The 22943-nt window shown below is 46.7% G+C and overlaps 1 protein-coding gene across 1 annotated transcript in view; it reads left to right on the top strand.

Moving 5' to 3' along the window:
• GPC3 (glypican 3) overlaps positions 1–22943 on the top strand; it is a 157714-nt gene that overhangs the window by 60584 nt on the left and 74187 nt on the right. Inside the window, exon 3 of the mRNA XM_050901495.1 lies at positions 10447–11141. Within this exon, the coding sequence (XP_050757452.1) occupies positions 10447–11141 (695 nt within the window). The remainder of the gene's footprint in view (positions 1–10446; positions 11142–22943) is intronic.

Below are 22943 nucleotides of genomic sequence, written 5' to 3' on the forward strand. Positions count from 1 at the left end.
TCCCACAAACAAACAAACAAAAAACCCAATACCCAACCCCACCCAACACTGGCAAAACAGCCAGTGTTTTTGGGAGCTCTGCTCAAGATACCACAGAGGAAGGAAGGAAAAAAGTGAGTCCAGTTTTTGGAAAGTGCTAAGTCTGGAAAATGGGACCGTAGGTAGGTCCTCCTTTTTTTGTGGGTGGAGACGGTGCCTGGAGTTTGTGTGTCTGAGCCCCATTGTAGTGGTGCTGGTGTGGGTATGGTGTCCTGTGTGTCCCCGTGGTGTCTCAGACAGGACAGGGGTTTGAGTACCCTAATCCGTGTCGAGCAAGATGCTGCTAAAATACTCTGCGTGTGCTCAGCGAGTCGGATGCTGCCAGGGAGCACCGGAGGGGCTGGTTGCACTTGTGCTACTGAGATGATCCATGGTCTTATTTCTATGTTGGAAACCCCTGTCCTTCTCTGAGGTGTCTTGAGACAAAATCAGCTTAAAAATCACTAAATTGCTTTTGAGAGCCTGGGCACTGTTCTGTGTCTTGGAAACAGCTACTCCTTAGGGGAAGAGAGTCACACTGATGTTGGTTGCTGTATGTTACTGAGCAAATGCCTTTCCCAAGTTCTGCCAGCACAGGTAGGAAGCAGAAATCAGAAATAAAGGGGCTGGAGTGACTTAAAGTCAACAGGTGCCCTTAAATAAGTGCAAGTCCTTCGTGTTACTATAGGGATCAAGAACTGATCTTCTGCCATTTGCTTTTCATCAGACAGTTGAGATAACTTTAAAGAGAATTTGGCCAGGGGAGATTATAAAGGAAGGAATTTGCTTCTTAAATAAATAGTCTGCTCTCCATTGTTGGAGACTTAACAGGCTGATAAAAGCCCGCTGGAATGAAAGGGAGCCTGGAAAACCCCTCTCAGATCTGCCTTGCTCTAAAGTCACTGAGACCAATGCACTTCCAAAGAGGTTTTTTTTTAATTTTTGAATACAAGCTCAATTTGACCTGGTGGCTTGCTTTATCTTCATTTATTCTGATGAATAAAGGAATTTGCTAGGCATGCGTTTTTTCAGAAATTGCATGTAACTTTTAGTTTAAAATAAATGGAGGAACTACACAAACTGATGTCCCGGTCTTTAGAAATGCTTGGCTTGTAAATTTGGGAGGGAGTGTATGGAATCACTTGCCCTTTGCTTGAAATGTGGCTCGTCATTTGTCTTTTAAGGGACATACTGCTTTTTTGATATCTTTATAACCCCATTAGGTGGATGTTGGAGCCTCCAATTAGTAAAATATGGCTGGAGGGGTGACCAAGTGCTGGTTTCCTTGTGTCTCCTCTCTTTTTTGGAAATGTACTTTGTGTTTAAAAATAAAAACAAAACGACCCCAGATGGGGCTTTGCAGTGGTAAAATGCCTGGGTCTGTGCTGTCTCTGTCTGCTCAGTTACCCAGGGCAGAGATGCCCCTTTCATGGGGTTTTTGAAGCTATTCCTGCTGTGCTGGGCTGTGCTTCCTGGCTGAGCAGCTGGCTCAGAGTAAGAGTTGTAGATGGGGACTGTTGTCTCTGTAGCAAATTGCAGAGGTAAGAGAGACTAGAAGCAAAGAGTGTAAATATTTGGGATGATAAAAAAATGGTGAAGGTGAAAGTTCCCCAGTGATGTGACAGTAGTTCTGGTCATGTTATTGATATAATTATAACATAACAAAAGCCTGGTGGTGCTGTTTTCCGTGATTTATTTTCTGTTCTGTGGGATTGGTTTAATTAACTTTTCCCCTTTAGAGGGAAAGAGGAAAATATGAAATATTTAGAGTGTACGTATTTCTGCGTGCGGCTGAAAGCGAACTCCTTGTTGGCTGACCCCGAGCTCTGCCAGCTCAGCACTCCCCGCTGCCTTCCCACAAGGCTGGCTTCAGTGAGACCGCTCTGACCCCAGCGGTCTCTGCCCTGTGGAGCAGCAGTTTTTTTCCTGCTCTCTCTATTGCAAATTCCCAGCCGTCTCGGAGAGCACTGGACGAGGATGAAAACACTGTTTCCTTTGCAGTAAATCACTTCTGCAGGAGCAGCGTTCACTCCCCACAAATGGTGGGTGCAGAGTTTTGATGCTCTCCAAGCCAAAGGCTTCCCTCCATCCTCAGGCATTCCTGCATCCGGGCTCTGCCATGCCTCTTCCCAGTGGTCCTGCTGCATGGTGCATCCCTAAACTGGTGCCCAGTGTTGGAGAGGAGCCTGGACTTGAACTCCAACCCTTATGTGGGCTTCAGCACCAGGATGGGGGCATGGAGTGCATAAAAAGAGGTTTATCTTTCTTTGGTCTGACAGGTTGCCAGCACAACAGAGCTCCTTTTTTGCTGCAGAAGCCTCTTACATCCCTCTGTCTCTGCTCTTCCTACTTGTGCTCCCAGGGCTCGGTTTGAGCCTGCTTCTCCAGGCCCTTGTTCTTCCTATTCCCCTTGGTTTTGATAAAGAATCATGTTCATCCACCACTCGTGCCAGCCCTGACTGTTTGCATTTTTAACTTTGTCTGTATTAAATTTTCAGGAATCCCTTCAGCCTTCACACATCTGTCATAGCACAAAGCGGAATATTTCTTGATGCTCAGGAAAACAAATTATACAATAGATGTGCAACCCATATTTAATCAAAAGCGCCACAGCCACATGTTCAAGCATGAAGCCCCAGAAAAGATTTTACTGCAGAGTCATTCTTGAGAGGTGTTTGCTATGAGATTTTTTTTTTGGTGGTGGTTTTTTTTGGTTTTTTTTTTTAATTTCACGTAGAATGTAGGTTTCCTACTTTGAAGTGGGTACTCCTGAGGGTCTCCAGGGATCTCTCAAGGCATCCTGGTGCCCCTCAAAAGAAAAGCTGCTTTCCTGTGGTCCCCTCCAGCATCGCTGACCCTGGCTTCTGCTGTCGTGAGATGCAGATGCCTGCCCGGGGTACGGAGCACTGCACTGAACTCCCTCCAGGCAGGGTCCGGTCCATGTGAGGGGCTGGTTGGAGGTGGGGAGCTGTGGGCACCAGCGTTTCTTGTCTCCTTTCTTCTGGGCTTGTAGCAGCTTGCGTTGGTGGGCTCTGCTGTCTGCATTAACAAAGTTTTTGTGCGTGGGATATAAATAATAAATGGGTGAACCACAGTGTGACTAATTACCTAACAGTCGGAGTGTTACCTCGAATATAATAGGAGCGCATTTTCAGGGCGATTTGAGTGGGTATAATGAGATGTTAGCATACAGTATTTTTATTAGAAACTTCAGGGAGTGTATTTCAAAATGCCAGGGTACTAGATAAGCTGAACAATTAAAAATAAATGGCTTTGGAGCTTGGCATTTTGATAGGTACAGATAATTAGGAGAAGATGCTTTTCTGACAAGAGCATAATGATTTGGCTTTGGCTGGTGAGCAGCACTGGCTTTGGAAACTTTTAACTTGGCTTCCGCAGGAGCAAAGGTGGTGGGCACGGAGCTGGAAGGAGCCCCCTCTCATTTAAAGATTGGACCGAGACGTTTCCTCTCTTGGTCTGGTGGTGATGGAGCAAAGGTAGAAAGTGCAGACCCTGATGGCTTAAAATTTAGAAGACAGAATAACTGAATTGTTCTAATTTTTATTATTAATGCTTTGAAGCGAATCTCATAAGCTTGGGAGCTTGAGTCCATAATTTTTGTGGTGACGATATTGTAAAAGTAATCCAAAAGACTGTGTCATAGTTGGGGAAAAAAAAAAAAAGCATTTCCTAAGCTCTAAACCCAAATGTGCTCAGAGAAACAAACCCTGTAAGAGCAGCAATGGCAGCATCTGATGGGTTTTGTAATGCCATAGACAAAAGTAATTATGCTGCTTAGAAGAGCTTTTGTCTCCAGATAATGTTGTTAAAAACTTGTGTAAATCGTGTAAATTGTAACGGAACAAATCTGGAGTCTGCTCTTATTGCTGCCGGGGGAAAATCTCTTGGATTTTGTTTCCTTTCTGCTCAATATATTGCAAACCTTTTCCAAGTTTGTTAATAAATATTACCTGCTGTTTGAAAAATGACTTGCGGTTCGTCTTACCAGTAGTGCCTGTGGCAGCCAGGCTGTTATTGCAAACAGTTGTTTCTCTCTTGGTGAGCTCTTTTGTGTGTCTTTCAGGAGCACAGGCTGTTGCAATGAGTCTGAAGTTGTCTGATTCATTGGAGATATTAAAGAAGTATTTCCTTCTTTAGAGCTCACTCACATGTGGATGCCTATGGCTCCTTTCACAGCTTCCTAGCAGTACTGCGGCAATTGCCATGTCAGAAAATATTTTGGCGAGCTTACAAAACCCAAAACTTTTAGCGTTGCCTTGATGAACATTTGAATTCCCATCTGTGAACACCGGTGGTTTTTTTGAGGGGCTGAGCGTTTTTGGTTTTTAGGTGTATGGGACTTTTAAAGGTTTGGAAACCCTGGGCCTGAAGGGGATGCAGCGATTGCGTTAGGACCAGATTAATTAACTGATGAATTTTCCACTGCCCTGCCTGGAGACCCGTGTTTTTGCCTCAGGATGGAAATGATTCCTGCAGGCTGAAGGATTCCAGTGCCTGGTTCTCGCCTGACATGATTTGTGTCCTGAGGAGTGAAGGGAGAGGGATTTGCATCAATAAGTCGTTTCACAGGCAGTAAATGAGGTTTTAACATCGGCAGGGAAGTGCCAGAGAGCAGGACGAGCCGGGGCAGCTTGGCAGGTGAGGTCTGGCTGGGCCGGGGGCTCTCTGCCTCCTGCAGTTATTGCTGTGCCTTGCACAGAGTTTGGTGCCGGGTCCTGTCAGTAGGGACCCTCCAGGGAAGAGGTCTGGGGAGCAAACCCAGGGACATGAGGAGAGCCATCGGAGCCTGAAAGAGGGACTTCAGCAAATCCGCTGAGCTTCAGGAGCTGGTTCACTTGCTGCCCTGGAGCAGTCGCATCCATAGATGAGATTTATTGGGGGAGAAGGGGCACATTCACACCTAAAAGGAATTTAAAGTGCATTTTGGTATGTAGAGCTGGTGAGATTTGAAAACAATCCCACGTGCAGGACAGGGAAGCGCTGCGTGCAACATTGCAGCCTGCAGCCCGGCGCGCTTCCAAGCAGCAGCATCCCGGGAAAGGTGCAGTGAATCACAAAATGCATCATCATCTGCAGAGACACACATTTGGCTGGATGCCAGTGATCCATGCTGATCTCAAGGGAGGTTTCTGCTGCACGGAAATCAGTTTCTTGTTTGTTTTACATTTTGGGATCGTTTGTGAGGATTTGCCACTCTGCCACAAAGTCCTGGAGGAGATGGCCCTGAAGCTTGTATGGGGCGGTAGCAACATGATGGTGACACTGTGACCTTGTCTAAGATTACTTGCCTGGCTGCCTCCCAAAAAATAAAACTGAGCCTTGTCTTTACTAGCTCTTGGTAGTGCAATAACAAACACATTGTAGTCCTCCACTGTGAAGGCATATCTTTATGTGGTGAAGATAAGGCTTTAAATGTGGGGAGACAATTGCCCAGGTTTTAAGAAAACAATCTTTTGCAAAGGTGCAAATGGGAGTTGGGAGCTCAGCTCCTGATGGGCAGTGGGAGCAGCTGTGGTGGGAGCTTCCCTGCTCAGAGCGTGCTTTATGGTTGCATGGTTTGCGTGCCCGGATGTCAAGAAGCAGTAAAATCAAGGTTGTAGGTGCAGTTTTAACCCCTTGGTGTCCATGCGCTGAGGGGTGTGTGGGTCACGTAATCCTGCACCTCCACCCCACTTTGTTCCCTTACCCGGTGCACCATGGAAGATGGGCAGCTGATGCAGCAAGTTTTGCTGTGCAGCTCCCTCGTCTTTGGTGTGCTTTTGCCAAAGAGGACGTGTGTGGTGTGCTGTCTGATGCACAGAGAAGGGCAGCTGTCCATGTGGGAAGCTTGTGTTTGCAGCAAAACAAGAACGGCACAGTAACGGAGGGGCGAGCACGAAAGCCCATGGCGTGTCGTGATGTCTGACTGCTGTGGTGGATCCTGCTTTCCCCTCTGCCCTGCTGCGTGCCAGCTCACACCTTCTCCCCGTGGCCGCGGTGGTGCGGGGAGGTGGCTCCACATGGCTGCAACGATGGCTGCTGTGGTGCTGGTTTTTGGTGAGCTGGCATGGGGGGGCAGAGGGAGGACAGACCTCCCTGTTCCTGGCAGCAGCACCTTTCCAAACACCTTCAGTTGCTTGTGAAGGTGTGAAGCTGCACTCACTGAGCTCAGACCCGGGGGTGCTGGATTGGGGCTGAGTGCTCTCTCTGTAGCTGCCCTGGCCCTGCAGCCGCTGTCAGATTTCGGCTCTTGCCTCTCCGGGGAGATGCCATGCGGGAATGGCTCGCTGGGGTCACTTGCGCCGGCTCCTTGCCGTTCAGGCGACTGCATCACATAATCTGTTAAATAAACCCATCAAGTCCCAGACTCGGCTGGAGCCTCCTGCAGCCTGGGGGAGCCAGCAGGTTAATCCGGAGCTCCTCAGGCCCCGGCATCGGCCCCTTTGAAGCAGCTGCAGCTCAGGAGCGAACGCGCCTTCTCAGGAAAGCTGGCGTTTTTACTAAGCAGCAGACTCTTATTATCTGAGCTGAGAATGCAATGATTTCCTTCTCCTGCCAGTAATCCCCACTCAGGGCACTGTTATGCTCTTTTACAATTTATTTTCTTTTCTCTAATTGCCAGCTTGCAGTGGCCGTGCAGCTCTCCCTGGGCTGTGTTCTGGGGAGCTTTTGCACTTTGAAAGCAGCTTAGTCCTTCCCTCCTGACTGCTGGAACCACGCAGCAATTCCTCTCCAGGTGCTTCAGCGAGAGTCCTGCTGGAAAAATAAGTAATAGCCCGTGCTTTTCAACTGGTGCCTGATAACTGTGGTCTAGAGTAGAGATTCAGCTGTTTCACGCATCCTTTGGGAGCCCTGATAAACTGCCTTTGACAGAGGCAGTCAACAGACGTACAGTACCAGTGCACCAGGTATGATGCTTTGCCGGTGATGGTGCTCTGGCTCTCATCCTGCATACGGTCCCTTTGTTTTACCTGGGTATGGTATGGTTCTTCCCATCCATCCTGGGGTACAGCACCGTGGTGCTGTGGGGTGTTAAATTGCTCCCAGGTTTTGTCCCTATGCTGACTGAAATGACTTTGGAGTACAATTTGTGTATGTGTTCAGCTCCTTTAGGTACCTGTGGATGAAATGAAACCTGTGCTCGAGCTACCCGGGCAGGACTGACTTTCTGGCATGGTGGCCTGCAGCAGCTCAGGCTGTCATCTCCCGGAGCCAGACTCATGGATCAGGGCTCTTTAAATTTTAGTGCATGCAAAAGTGATGTGGGTTTTTTTTTTGTGTCCCCCCTCCCCCCCCGCCACTAATCACATAAGAAAATATTTTAAAAGCAGATAAATCACCATGTGGCATAGTCAAGTTCTGCTGTGTGTGCATAGCTATGGTGATGGAGATTGTAAAATGTGAGCTCCGCTCTGCTGTGCCGTACCTTTGCGTGCTGGAAGTTGGGTGCAAGTCTGATGCTACGCTTTATCAGTGCTGTTAAGGTATTTACTCTGCTTCAGCTAGACCTGCAAACCATCTGCCTTAAATTGTGGCTTTTGAAAATATCCTTGAAATAAAAAAAAAAAAAAAGAAGAAAGAAAAGATTCAATTGTCCTCCAGCAATAGGAGTTTCAATAATGCCATGTTACGAGCAGGGCGGATTTTACCAGCAGCAAATCCAAGCTGTGGGATTTTATGGGGGATCAGAAGCCCGTGCCGCTTCTGTAATGCGGCGTCCCCTCCGTTTCCCTGCGAGGCTCACTCGTGGGAGCACAGGGGACTGACCCGCAAAGTTTCCTCCTCTTTGAAGTGCTCAGAGTCTGGCCGTGGGTCACTTCTGCTGCTGGCAGCTGAAGCTTTAATATTCTTGCAGCCAGGCCTTTGCGAGGAATATTTCAGAATAAGCAACTACTAGGGGAATTGGGTGTGAGAGATTCTGGTTGCGTAAGACTTTTTTTTTTGCAAAGTTTTATTATTTCTTGCATCTATTAATAGGGCAGCAGGAGGTTCCATATGCTTTTATAGTCCCTGTTGCGCTCTCTAATGGATATACGCAAAGGCTCCAAGGTGCATAAAATAGACACTCTTAGCCAGTTATTATGACAAAAATTATGTGCATGTCATGACCTTTAAAGCAGTGAGACTGTGTGTGCATGCTCTTCTAATACGCCACTGTTCTCAATTCCTTTCTGAAGCATTTCTCGCCATAGGAGGTTTGCATAGGAGCTTGGAATATTTTTCTAATCAGCGAAGAGTTTCTCGGCTCTGATGATAACTTGCAAAGCACAGAGGAGCGAGAAAAGGGAAGAGGGATGACTTTTTCTAAGGGAACTAACAGAGAAGAGGTTAAAGGCGAATGGTGAGGCACAGCATGAAAATCCTGGCACCGTCTGCAATGCTGTCAAAAAAACACTGGTCCAAAAAGTTCTTTGTGTTCTTTGAGGCAAAAGCTATTCTGGTGCTCTTGAGGATAAAGAAGGAAAAAAAGTTTCGTAATCCATGTGCACTATTTAAAGAGACTTTTTTTGTTTTAAAACTTTTAATAACAGTGCAGCCAGAATTTGCTCTGCTTGCATAGCCCGCACATTTACCCAACTCTGTGTCAGACATGCCGTTGTGCCTGGAGAGCTTTGCAATACTCTCTGTGGGTGTGAGGAGCAAGATGCCTGCTGTCATGGTGAGGGAGGCATGGAGGGAGGGGCTCTGTATCCTTGCACCGCTGCATCCCTCAATCTGTGGTGTTAGGAAGGATTGCTGTCGTCTGGGAGCGCAGATGGTTGCTCTGGGCTTGCTGGGGCAGTCCTGGTGCGGGTGTTGGGAGCTGTGGACAAAATGCTTCAGTGGCACACCCGGGAAGTGTGCAGGCACCAGATGGGATGGAGACACTGTTTGCAAAAGTGTATCAGTAATTTCTGCTTTGGTCGCTGCTTACACCATAGCTTTCTGCATGCTGGTGTGGGGGGCAGCAAACAGCATTGGGTCCCTGACCTGCCAGACGTGCCTGCATAGGGTGCACCTGGGAGGAAAGAGTTGGAAGTCCTGGAGATGTGATGGTCTCAAAAGCTCTTGAGTAATGTGAGAGGTTATGCAGGACGAGCAGCAAGGCCTGACATTGCTTGTGATAGCGTTGATACCGAACCCCCGTGGAGACGCATCAGGCCATGCTCAGCTGCATCCCAGCCTTAACAAATGGGAAAAATAACACTTATGGTTTTAAAAATTAAACATTCCCTTTAATTATTGAACATGAATAATTTTCATGCAAATTGAGCCTGGATGTGTGTTTCCAGAGTGACACAGTTGAGAGCGGTTACATCGCGGGGTGTCAGTGACCTGTGAACTGAGAGGCTCCTCATTATTTTTACCGTTTTATGAATAGGACCCTGGAGGGTAGGACACAAGCTGGTAGAGAGAGTTGGCCGAAGAAAAAGACTTTCGTTTGCACTGGTGGCCTCCCCTTCTAATGCTTTAACTTGCAAACTGGGATGTGTGTAGGTATGTTGTCATTACATACTTGGGTACAGATATTTTGGAAGCCTCCTGGTGAGGAGGGCTGTAATTAAGGGAATGACCATGCAGCGACTGTGCTGCTGGAGGCTCTCCTGCTTGCCGTGTGGAGGAGGTGCGGGCAGAAAACCCTCAAGTCTTTGAAGGTGGAGAGGGGAAAATGCACCCTGGCTTTTCCTAGCAAATTGATGGTCTCCGTGTAAAACTGGAGCTTCACGGGGCAGTTTAGCACAACCTGATGTGCGTAAGTGTGGTCCTGGCTGGGCACCCACAGATGGACACTGTGTCACCGGCTCTCAGCATTGCTTTGGACCACGGAGCAGCTCATGTCCAGGGCAGATGAAACGTTGGCTCTGCAGCTGAAGTGAGCCTGGTGCGTTCGGGAAAGCTACAGCACTGCAGGGGCTTGTCAGATGGCTTTGAGGACATTTAGTGCAGGGCGGGTGCTGGGGGTCGAGTCCGAATATCCTCTGTGATTAAGCTCCTATAAATATTTTCCTTTTCATAGTGGAAAGTCAGCATTTACTGTTTCCTGATTTTAAACACTGTACAGTTTGTCAAACATTTATCTCTGTCTTAAATTAAGTCTTGAGATAGAATTCCTGTTAATTTCAAATCAATATGAAAGGGGGAGAGAAAGAAATTGCAGTCTAGCCCTTTTCTTGAATCAATATTTTCTTTAAAAGCTGAAATGTTAACTAGATCATAGAGTTTTTTTGCCATTTTGAAATGTAGCTTGTTTTTGAAGAATGTATGCATTTCCCCAGAAAATCGCTGATGCTGGTAAGTTTTGCAGCAGGCACGGCTGCCAGCAGGTGTTTGACCCAAAGCGGGCAGGATGGGACCAGCGTTTGCAGCAGTAATGCGGCATAACGTTATCCTCCCTGTTTCTGAGCACATCGTCTCTTAACAACTTTTTTTTTTTGTTCTGTTTTGCAGAAGCCTTTGAAATTGTAGTACGGCATGCAAGAAACTTCACCAACAGCATGTTTAGGACCCACTACCAGAGCATGGGGCCCAGAGCTCTTAAGTTTGTTGGAGAACTTTTTACTGATGTCTCGCTGTACATATTGGGCTCTGACATCAGCGTTAATGACATGATAAATGAATTTTTTGACAGTTTATTCCCTTTGGTTTACTCTCACTTGATTAATCCCGGCTTCCCCGATCCCTCCATGGAAATGACTGAATGCCTGCGGGCAGCCAGGAGAGACCTCAAAGTCTTTGGTAACTACCCAAAGATGATGATGACGCAGGTGTCCAAGTCACTGCAGACCACGCGAGTCTTTCTGCAGGCGCTCAACCTGGGGATCGAGGTGATAAACACTACTGACCACTTAAAATTCAGCAAGGACTGTGGACGAGCGCTGCTGAAGATGTGGTACTGCTCGCACTGCCAAGGGCTCCTCCTGGCCAAGCCCTGTGCCGGCTACTGCAGCGTGGTGATGCAAGGATGCTTGGCGGGCGTCGTAGAGATCGATAACCACTGGCGAGAGTACATCGGGTCTCTGGAGGGGCTGACCAAAGGCATGCATGGCATCTATGACATGGAGCATGTCCTCCTGAACCTCTTCTCCTTGGTGCGGGATGCGATCATCTACGTGCAGAAGAATGAAGGAAAGCTCTCGACAACTGTGAGTAGTTTTCTGCAGTTCTCCTAGCTTGCTGCCACAGCAGGGCTCAGTCATGTACCACGAGCTTTACATGTTGAAACCAACCTACAGCTTTCCTCCAGCCAACAAACCCCAAATGCTCTGATTACCAGCTCCTCTCTCCTTCCTCCCACCAATTCTCTGATTTTTTTTAAAAAACTTTTGGTAGCGTTTGAAACTGGTGTTTGTGGGGCCTGGGCTTCAGTTAAGGGCTTTGCCTCTTTTCAGGTTGGTCAGAGCAGAAGGGTCTGGAGTCATCCTGGCATCAGCCTTGTAGCTGGGGTGTGAGATTGGGAGCTGAGATGTCCCAGCATCTTCAGTACTCCCTGGGTGCTGTACTTGCTTTGGGTAGCTCTGAAAGGCTGGTCCTGCTTTCCAGGTGTCCCCTGCGTCCTTTAACATCACTAAAATGTACCTCCAAATAGATGCTAAGTGGAGGCACATACTGTGGCATCCCCTGCTTCCTGATTTACTAAAGGAGATCTAGTTTTCCCTCTTTTTGGTAACTCATTCCAGTTTTAGGCTGCATTTAATCCCAGGGATGAGGTTATTTCTTATTTATTAGGAGTGACCTGACTCTTTAAAAACACATTGTGTGAATTTCTGAGCCTCCTGAGAAACTGAGGCTTTCTTGTTCAGAAAATCCTGCTGCTCTGTTTTGAATGCCAAGGACAAATGGACTGTGGTAATACGACGCTTGTTTTGTGGAGGAGATTTTTCTTGAGACGCAATTGAGCTGCTCCGTGCAGGTAGGGTAGAGTTGGGGATGGGGGCAAAGGTGCGGGAATGTTGCTACAGTTTGATTGAAGCCAACGATGATTAAAATCTGCCACCGTTTCCCTGTTAGCTGCTTGTTCCTGTCATTCTTGACTCCTGTTTACAAAAGAACTGTGTTTATGTAGGTCACTGTAGTACTTGCACTGTAAGTAACTCTTATCTTTTTTGGAGACCGTGGAAATGTATCAGCTTACAGATTTTGAGCTATGTGGCATTCAGCCAGCAGCACTCTTCTGTGCTGCTTTATGTGCCATCCTTGCTCGATGATTGCCTGAGACATGCCACCACACATATGCAGGCTGCGAAATCATGTGGTGGCACTTGGGCAGTTTCACACCCCCCAAACATGGGTAGTTTGGCACACATGGTGCAAGCTCTCTTCGTTGCTTAGAAGGGATTTAGGGACCAAATTTCCAGTAAGTTGGATTACTCTTGCGTTGCGGTGACCAGGAGGAGGCTGTGGCTGAGGGCTGGGTTTTGGTGTTGGTCAGCTGGGCAGATGGAAGCAGGCAGGACTCATGAGCAGCACATTAGGCTCCAGGGTACAGTGCAGGACACTGGCTTTCAACCTGCACGCCTTAGCCCCTTTCTGCAGAAAATCCCTGTTTTACAGCAGCCTCCCAAGCGTTTCTTCTGTCCCCAGGACTGCAGGGAGGTTCTAGCTGCCGGCATCCGGGGGCAGCAGCTCTGCTGGGCTCAACTTCTGCTGCCGTGGAGCCAGGGCATGTGGTTCTGCCATCGGTCAGAACCTGTCAACCTTCTCTGGAACAGCAAAGGAGCACAGATGTAACTGTAGGTTTAGCTTGAGGTCAGGTGAGATGGAGAATTCATGTTACAGGTGATAATGATGTATACAAGAGAGAAACCCCAGCTCAACTCTAAGCCCAGTTGGCATTTCCAAGGCAGTAAGAAACAAAACTTACTTCTACATGTAGTGTGAGCCTCTTTGATCTCGAAAGATCAGTTGACATTCAGCTGTGAGCAAAAGCATCCAACATGTTTTGCACCAGCAAACCTGCCATGCTTGTAGGTGCTAAGGCAGAATAGAAACATTGCCCTTACAGGCTGTATGCCAGGTTTTGCAAGCACACACAACATGTGCATTGCTGTACGATCCTGAAAGGATAAATGTTTGTCCTCCCTTATCCTTCTTTTATTGGCACAACAATAAAAATGCACTTTTTCTTGAAGGTGTCCATGTATACAGTGAAGGAACGTGACTGTCAGTTATATTATCGAATATTGAGACCTTGATCTGTCCACAGAGAATATGTTTGTGGGAGGATGAGTAGATGGAGTGCCACTAAAGTCAACACATGCCATGGCAGTAGAGCCATAATCTGCCCATTCTCTGCCAAACCAGAACATAAATTGACTTCCTTTAAAATAAAAAATCACTGAGTATTGCAAAACCATTCAGCGCTTTCATATTTGATAGAGCTGTTTGAATTCATTAGTGCCATATATAGTTAGGTACTTATTTAAACATACTTCAGTGATTCTTTTATTTACTCTAGAGACATTTTTGAGTTATAGGAGTGCAGAGGAAAAAAAATCCAAGCCAAGCAAGCCAATTGTCTGGCAATTGTCGCTAAAAGAGAATGGCCACTGGGTTTTCAAAGTTTATTTTTAAAACACCGATGTTGCTCAGCTGAGGCTCTTACATCAAACCTGAGCCCAGAGCAACTTTTTTTATGAGTGAAGGTCTGAGCTGTTCAGTAGAGGAATAAGGCAGTAATGGAAGTGCCTGACAGTCTTAACTACAGCATTGCAGATGGCCTGACTCTGATAGCCAGTCTGCATCTGGAATCTGGGGTAAATATCTCTGTCTGTAAGTGATAGAATATAATTTTTTTTTAGGTGTGCTGGAATGAAAGTTTCTCTGTTAAACTTATCAGCACATATTGAGTTTCAAAGAATATACCTGGAAGCAAACAGTTGTATTTACTATTAACCTGTAAATATGATTGTTTTTAGACACCATTGTCATATCAAAAGTATAAAATGCTGCGGAGTTGTCTTTGAAAATGTGGGGCTTTGCTCTTGTGCTGGCTTCTCATATCAACCTCTTTTATTACTGACCTTGGCCACCACTGCTTCTGTAGGCAAAGTTCAATTCATCTGTGTGTTATTAAGGATAATGACAGGTTATTTAATTGTCATTAAAATCCCCTGGAATTATGGAAAACTTATCTTCCATGCCCACAGTGATTATAGCCTGAATAACAACACTACTGCCCTTGCCTGTCCTTTGGGCCTCTTTGGTTTTTCACGGCATTGGTGGCACTTCTGTGGCAGTAGTTTTTTTTCTCCTGGTATTTCAGGTCCTTGGGTGCCTTACTTGACCGAGCATCCTTCCTTCATGCGGCTGCTCCTCTGTCCCCCTCGCCACCCACCCCTAGGCTGGGTGTGGGCATTTGCACAGGGACCTGGGCCCCTTTTATAGCTTGCAGCAGACCTGGCTACAAAGGGCACGTGAACTTGAGCTCCAGAGGTGTTGCAGAGCCTCCAGGTAGGTTTCTGAGGTGCTCTGCAGTCCCCAAGACGAGGAGTCATACTGCTGTTAATCTGCTTTTGGAAACTGTGCGCCTCCAGGCATGCATTTAAATGTAAGCCTACATGCTGGTGTTGTTCCTGGTATGTAAACAGCAATGCAGAAGAGTAAATTCAGTATTATGGCAGTAGGCAGTTCCCATTCCAAGCCTTGCTTTAATAGCTAATTTGTCAGCGATGGTGTGTGTTAGGGCTTTATTATTTCTACAATTTGTCTGTTTAAAAACTTCACCCCTAAAATATGCTATTAAAATACTTTATCAAGGAGGCTGACTCTCAGGGCAGATTGGGAAAAAAATTTTCTATGTAGGGCTACATCTATATTTATTTTCCTATCTGCTACTTTTTCCCTGATTGAAAATGTGCCTACTATGTCCACCTCTTGTAGATATTTTAGTCATGAATGTAGGGAAGAGTGATTCTAGTCAGTCTGTTCGTGCTTTCTACCACAAACAAAGACAATTGGAGAGATGCAGTACAAATAAACTTCATAAAATATTCAACCCCAGCACCTCTTGAAGTTAATGCTTTCTCTGCTGTTGGAAGTACAAGAGAGACAATAGGTCTAGGTGTCTTATGTAGCTAATAATAGTTGATCTCCTCTGGAGTTCCCTACCTTAAGCCAGCACTGTGAATTTATTTTGAAAGGTTGCAGAGTTGAGGTGTGAAGGCTGTTGATTTGACACAGATATTAATTTATCTAAGTAAATATTTTTTCTTAATCCTTCCCCCCACCCCCGTAACTCATCAGAGTTTTGAACCCATCCCAACAGAGTGGGAAACAACAGGCAACTCATAGCATAGTGAGACACGAACCAAAAAAGGTGGGTGGCTTGGGGTGAGGCTGTAGCCATGTATTGCATATGAGGAGGAGGATGCACTGCAGGTGTGAGTTGTCAGAGAAAGGGATGTGGATTTTGGCTGTGCTAGTGCTTTGTCCTGCGCACCCAGCAGGACACGTGTCCCCTCCCAGCCCTTCGGATGGGGATGGCAGGACTTCTCCCGCCCTTTAGCTTAGGCGTGTGGTGCCTCTCCGTCTGGACGTGGAGCTGCAGTCGCCGATCCCCACCTTGCACAGCGGGACTCTCTGCTTGGCAGGACCCGTACGTGTTAGTGTAATTAGGGTTGGGCACAGAACATTCTGTGGAACTGATGTGTCTGTAACATGACTGAATCTGGGAATGAGAACAGGTCGCAAAGGAATACAAGATGAGTCTTACAAGTCTTATAGAAAAAGTACATTATGAAAAACACCAGCAACCCACCACCAAAAAAAACATATCAAGAAACTTCAGTTAGTCCAGGCTTGTCAGGCAGGTGTGCCCCAGCCCAGGCATCTGCATCTCTAGGGAGAAATGCAAAGATGTGGGCTGATAGAGCTGCCCAGCCCCTGCTGCTCCCCTTGCAGTCAGTGAGAGTGTGCAGCTCTATCTGCAGAGAATTGCCTTGAAAGGAAAGGGCAGGGAGCTCAGCAAAGCATTTTTCTTCACTCAGAACTGATGGCTGAGTATCTAGAAAATCCTGTTAAATTGGAAAATGAAAGTAGCCAGACCTTTGTTCAACCGATCGCACCCATCTGTGCTGAGGAGGGGAGCAGGTTAGAGGAAGGGTACCAGCGCCGTAACGGAACAGGTTCTCAATGTGCTTGCACTGTGAGCGGATCCCTGCTGTTTTACTTCCCTGCAAACACCTTTAAAAGACTGCTCGGGTCTGGGTTAACTAGGTTATATAGCCGTGCTGCAGAGCTGCTGAGGAGGTGAAGCCACAGTGCTGGCTGGGTTTGGTTTTATCCCAAAGCCAGAGCACTCACCCCAGCCAGTGCTGGCAGAGTGCCGGGAGTGAACCCAGCTCTGACGCTGGCCATGGGAAACTGCCAGGGGAGCCCCAGGGAGGAACAGAGTTGGGCAAACTGGACCCTTGTTTGCCCTTGATTTTTTGAGGAATCCTGGTAGGGAGACGATGAGCATGCTGAAAAGATAACCAGCTACTTTGATTGTTTGTAGCACCACAGAGAGAGGCATTGCTCTGTTGCAAATCAGTGTAGAAATTTGCAGTACCAGCAGATGCACAGGGATGAAAATCAAGAATATGTAAGTAAAGGGACTTTTGGCACCCAGGGATGAAAATATCACCTGTTGCCGTACACAGTGATTCAGTGCATTTGTCAGCACGGTGATGCTGGTGCGGTTTTCCCTGGATGCTGCCCGGGAGCTGCTTTTGGAGCCAGCTCACCTGGCAACTTGCCGGAAGCTGCTTTGCTCGGTGGGTTGCAGCAGCAGGGAGCTCCAGTGAGTTTTCCTATCTGCTAACGGATTTCTTTCTGTGCTAGAGCTGGCAAGAGACTTGTGAGGAAAGCTTTGAAATTACAGCGCTGTTCAAGAAGTCATTCCCTTTGAGATGCCGAGATCGGTTTCTTTGTACTTTTAATGCAGGCTGCTTTCTGTTGGCATTGCTCATGGGATAGTCGGCTGGATGTACAATCTCTGTATTTTCAGTTTCTTTATCGGCAAAGTTTAATCCTCAGGCTGTTCTCTAATGCTTGCTGGTAGCTAGCTCCATTTTTCACTTAAAGCTGGAAATATGGGTGAGGTTTTGGTTTTCAGTAAGCTCAGACCCACTCTTAGCTATCCCAAGGTGTGTTTATCGTGTACTTTTGTTAGCCATTTTGTGATAGGCGGTGTAACGTGCCTGATAAGGTGTGTTAAAGCAAGCATCTGTTCCCGCTGCAGGATGAAAATAAACCTGATCACCGAGGACAGTATCAGCAACATTCCTGTTCCTGTGAAAATACCTTGGGAGTATTACGATTAGTTGTTTGAAGAGGTTTCAGATATTAAAGATTTTCTGATAGTTAGGGAAGCATATGGCAAGGTGCTGAACTGTAAGGCGTTGATTTTGATCAAGAAATCCCCGTGTTGTTGGCGGCTTGGCTGGTGCTGAAAGAACAAGGGCAAAAATTATTCATGCCTGCAGTTTTGCAACCCAGTATCAACAATTTTGATCCAGCAACTTTGGCACACTGTTGCTGGTCTTAAATCTTTGGTTTAATGTTCAACTACGCAGCAGCAAATTAAGGGTCTGCATCTCATTTTTGGAAGGGACTTTGGCATGGATGCTCTTGACCATCACTTGCCTCTCTAAAGGATTGAGGCTCAGAGGTTATTCTTAGCCTAGTGAAAGTTTTACCTCTTGTCTGGCCTGAGGTGGGAAGCCATTGGTGTCACAATTAATTCACTGCTAAAGAAGAGCTTTGCCTCTAGAGGACACAGGCAGCACGCTTTCATAGTCTTTGGTCAGCCTTGCCCTTTTTCTGCTGGGGTCCAGCATGGGCGGAGTGGCATGCTAGTCTCCCCTCCTGCTTGCCCTGATGGCGTGGTGCGGCTTTGGGTCAATTTGTCACCAAATTGGGTCCGGACGAAGCAGGGTGAGCGTGCGGGGCTGTGCTGGGGAGCGCACGGGGCTGCGCAGAGCTGCTAGGTGGAAGCAGTGGATGTGGCCAGCGATGCTCGAACCTGCCAGCGCAAAGCCAGAGGAGACGGCATTGAATATCAACATGCGTTTAATTCAAAATAGCATTTGATTTTGCTTCTATTTGTAAACTTTTATATTGTCCTCTCCTTTTTTGCTCTCCCTCTGTCCTTTTAACTGGACGTGTTCTAGCCTCTGGCATGTTGTGCCATTTCAATGGAATTTGCAGTGATGCTTTTTTTTTAATTGAAAGTAGAAGGTAGCTGCTAACGGTGCCTCCTCCCTACACGCACACACGGCAGCACAGGGAGCATCCTTTGACAGCGCGTTTGATGCCCAACCCAACTTTGCACTGAAGCTCACATGAATCTTTTCATTGACTTAAGTCAGAGGCAGATCACTCAGCTGGTGGCAACTTCATCCTCACTACTCTGCGGCTTAAAAAGAGCTTTTTAAGGCTGCTGCATTTTATGGGCGGGAATATCATACGGTGCCCACTGAGCCTGGATTGATCTCACTTCAAATCATATGTTGGCTACAGCGCAAGCGAGATGCACGCAGGTTGCACACGGTGGGATGTCTTGCATCTTTTCTGAGCTGAAGTCAGAACAAGCCTAAAGATCTCATGCAGATTAATTACTGCTTCTGTGTACCTGTTGCACGTACAGTGCCTTGGCCTGTTCCTTGTTTTAGTGGAGGAGCTGATTTGTTGTTGTGCAACTGGCTCCCAAGCGTTTAAAAAGATACTTGGTTCTGAGATGCCCTGACATAAGTACAAAGATCTAGCAGAGGTAGTGGTGCAGAATACGGTCTTAACGGTTGGAAATGAGGGTACACAGCTTTGCAATATTATGCAGCTTTCTTCACTGTGCAGAGCATCTTTTTTTTTTCCCTCTTCTCTCTTCTTTTCCCTGGCTCCCATCACAGGTGTATTTGGCAGCTGGACATGGGATGCTTTGGGATGTAGGAGAGGAAGGAGCTGGTGATCATGTCATCCAAAGCAGACTGTGCGCATTGCAGGAGGGGATGTATGGGGGTGTCTGTTCCTTGGGCACTGGGCTTTAGGCTTTGAAATTTCAAACTGTCTCATTTTGTAATAAATTGTCATTGGCAAGGACATAATGTGAGGTCTTGAAGTAGATTGGATTTAAGCGGCAAAAAACTGAGTTTCAGGCTGAACCAAAGATCACAGCATCAGAAAGTTCCCTCCGGGTGTCTTGAGGCTTCTGCCGCTTCAGGAGCTGTGGGAGAGGTGCTGGCCTGGGAGGAGCTGCCCCTCCGAACCGGGAGGGCTGGGGCACAGCCCATTCCCTGGCGATGTATTTGCAGCTGAGCTTTACAGCTGAACCTCCTTGCTGGGATCCAGATTTAGTTTACCTGAAGAATGCTACAAGCTGGTGCATGGCAGAAACAGGAGGCTTTTAGGTCTGGGCTGACCCGCCTGGCTTCCGAGGAGCCCGCAGAGAAGTTACATCCATGGCATGAACTGCCTTTCTTCTTATTTAGCTCAGTCCAGACAAGCCGTTGCCCTCTACGCTTACTGGGGAATTGGGGAGCTGCCTCTGGGATTCTCTCTCAAAACTGGCCGCATGTCTTTGTTTTATCAGAGAGATAAAACCCCCGAGTATCAGGCCCGTGGACACGGCTCCCTCACTTGCTGTCCAGATTGCTGCAGCCTCCTGCGACCTCTATTAACATAGATGTCTTATTAGCAAAATATATTCTGGCCCATTTCCTTTCCTGAAGATTTTTATCCTTGCTAAGACCCACAGTTTTGCAACGCCAGGCTCGTGCTCACCAATATCCATTTCTTTATGCTTTTTATGCTAAACCCTCTTTTGGCCTCATTATCCGTGACTGCAGTTTCCACTAAGACCTCCATCTGGGGTCATTCGCCGGGCATCCTTCATCTTAACCGTGCTGAGTTTACTTCCAGTGACAGTAACCCCCGTGAGTGCTGCTGCCTTAAAACTAGAACCAGCTCTCCCATTAGCAATGCTGATGAATGAGCCAAGAACAAACTAGAAACTTAAAAGCGACCCTCTGCAAAGCAGAAATAGTGCCCAGAGCTGCCCAGGTGGAGCAGCGGCATTTTGTTTTGCGCTGGAGCGGATGAGGAGCTGGGTTGCAGTGAGTGTTTTACTTCATTTTGAATTCTCTGCCTGTGTGTGGTGCTGTGAATTATATCATTTTTACATCTTATTGTAAAGTGGCTTTGAGGTACCAGGCATGAAAGATGCCATCTACAAATACATTTAGCTGAAAAAAAAATTACAACAAACAATTGAGGCAGATTTTTCAGCCATCCGCTGCAGCAATGCACCCCTCGTTGCCGGCAGAGCTCTCGAGCAGTCCTCTCGGCCTCTTTGAGTTACTGCAAAATGAACCGATGGCCTTTTCCATCCCTACCTGTTGTGTTCCCCCACTAATAAACCCCCAAGGGCATAGAGCCTGCTCTTGGAGGGTGAAGTTTGCTGCTAACTGCATTATTCTTCCAAAGACTCATTTGAGCGAGAGCGGGCTGGCTGCAGAAAGCTGTGCCGATAGCCTACAGCTACTTTGGCAGAGTTATTTCTGTCTAAAAAGGGGGGGAAAAAAAAAAAGAAAAGAAAAAGCAAGCCAGCAGTTGGGGAATTTAGCAATTCGTTATGCAGGTGTATCGTTCTAACCTAATCAATTTTCACACCTAATTCTCTTCTGTGCTATCAGTGGTGGTAGAGATGATGCTCTTAGCCACTGACCTGGAGAGGGCGAGTGAGCCTGGTGGTTAGTGAGGATAATTTGGGGGTGACTGATGTGCTCTGAGTTATGTTTTTCTAAAGCTTATTAACTCTTGGATTGCTCATATTGATCTGTATCACTGTACAAATAAACTTCATGCTGCCACTCTCCAAAGCACCAGAGAGCAGGTATTTCTGTAGATACCTCAACTGCCTGTGCTGGTATTTGAGTCATCCATCCTCTGTCTCCTCCCTGAGGGACAGCCCAAAAAACAGGGAGTGGAGGGTGTTTCAGGACAGTGGGAACCGCGCGAGGTGATGCTGGGATGGCTCTGACCAGCAAAATGGCACCAGTAGCTCAGAGCAGATGGGCCCAAAAGGGTTTGCCCGGCAGATGCTGAAAAATGTCCAGGATGTCTCTGAGCCTTGCTTCATGCAATTCCCATTGCTGCTTAGGAGCCAGAAAGCACTTCAATAGCACTTTCTACCTGAAGATTTTGGTGCATGATTTTTATCTTTTCAGTGAGTTGTGGAAATGCCCAGTTTGCAACTTGCGAGGTGAGTGGAAGGTACAGAAGATGCACAAAAATGCATTAAAAGTATTTAGTCAAATTTTTTTTTTTAATCTAATGCTTCTCCCGCCTCGTTTTGGAATTGTTGCATATCAATTTATTGGCATCCACTTCTCGTAATCAAATTCTAGTCCTCAGTTTGTCAACATTAATAAAGGTGTTGTGATAAAGTCAAATTAATTTCATTTCTGTCTGCAAACAGCCTATTGTTGAATGAGTCATTTTAATATATTAATCAGACATATATAGCATTGTAACGAGGTTAAAAGTGCACACCGATTTCCATTATAAAGATACTCTCAATCAGGCAGAAGCTAATCTAATGCTGTAAGTCATTCTGTAATTCAATTGTACTAACCGCAGTACGTGTAAAAACAAGATGTGTTACAACAAAGTCTCAAAAAAGCCCTGCAGATATTTATATCTTTATAGAAAAGAATGATTTACATTTTCAATAAGCCTGATTTGTCTTTGGGAAAAATGTAATTCCTTTATCATGAGCAAAAATCTAATGGGAGTCTTTTTACCTTGTCTGCCATATTTTGGGTATATTATCTTGGTGCTGACCTTTAATTGGATTAGGCTAGGACTGACTGTCAGGGAAAAAAAATTACTATGGATCTGGTAGCTTCAAAACTAAGAAAAATCAACAGATGAAGAAAAAAAAAAAAATGAAAAAAGAACACAGGGCCTTCCTGAGCCCTTTGTTGGTCTTGAATGGATTCATTTTACCAGCAGCTAATCTCTTCTATGCGGAGATATTTTTACCACTTTCCGTTAATAACAATTGTTATGCTTCTGCTTCAGGCTTGCTTGGATAGGTCCACGGCATTGCCATAGGGAGAGCCTCATGCACCCCTTGCTAGATGCTGGATAACGTGCTGTGGGGTTCCTCCGGGCTTAGCTGGAAAACAAATGGTTGTAATTATTCTGCTGAAGATATTCAGCAGCTTAAAAACTGTTCGAATGATTTGGTGAGCTTCGGTGCCTCCAGCCTTGTTTTACTAGAAACTGGTCTTTGGAATGAGAAAGGTGGATGGAGGGAGCAAAAGGTGGCTGCTGGGGGGTGTCGGGGTTTAACCCCAGCTGGCAACTAAGCACCACACAGCCGCTCACTCATTCCCTCCCGGTGGGATGGGGAAGAGAATCGGAAGGGTAGAAGTGAGAAAACTTGTGGGTTGAGACAAGAACAGTTTAATAGGTAAAGCAAAAGCCATGCATGCAAGCAAAGCAAAACAAGGAATTAGTTCACCACTTCCCATCGGCAGGCAGGTGTTCAGCCATCTCCAGGAAAGCAGGGCTCCATCATGCGTAACGGTTACTTGGGAAGACAAACGCCATCACTCCGAATGTCCCCCCCTTCCTCCTCCTTCCCCCAGCTTTCTATGCTGAGTATGACGTCCTATGGTCTGGAATATCCCTTTGGGCAGTGGGGGTCAGCTGTCCCGGCTGTGTCCCCTCCCAGCTTCTTGTGCACCCCCAGCCTCCTCGCTGGTGGGGTGGGGTGAGAAGCAGGAAAGGCCTTGACTCTGTGTAAGCACTGCTCAGCAGTAAGGAAAGCATCCCTGTATGATCAACACTGTTTCCAGCACAAATCCAAAACATTGCCCCATACTAGCTACTATGAAGAAAATTAACTCTGTCCCAGCCAAAAACAGCACAGGGGGTTATTCCTATGGGGAGGTTAAAATAAG

Source organism: Gymnogyps californianus, chromosome 9 (genome assembly GCF_018139145.2).
Source record: "Gymnogyps californianus isolate 813 chromosome 9, ASM1813914v2, whole genome shotgun sequence".
NCBI classification, from domain to species: Eukaryota; Metazoa; Chordata; class Aves; order Accipitriformes; family Cathartidae; genus Gymnogyps; species Gymnogyps californianus.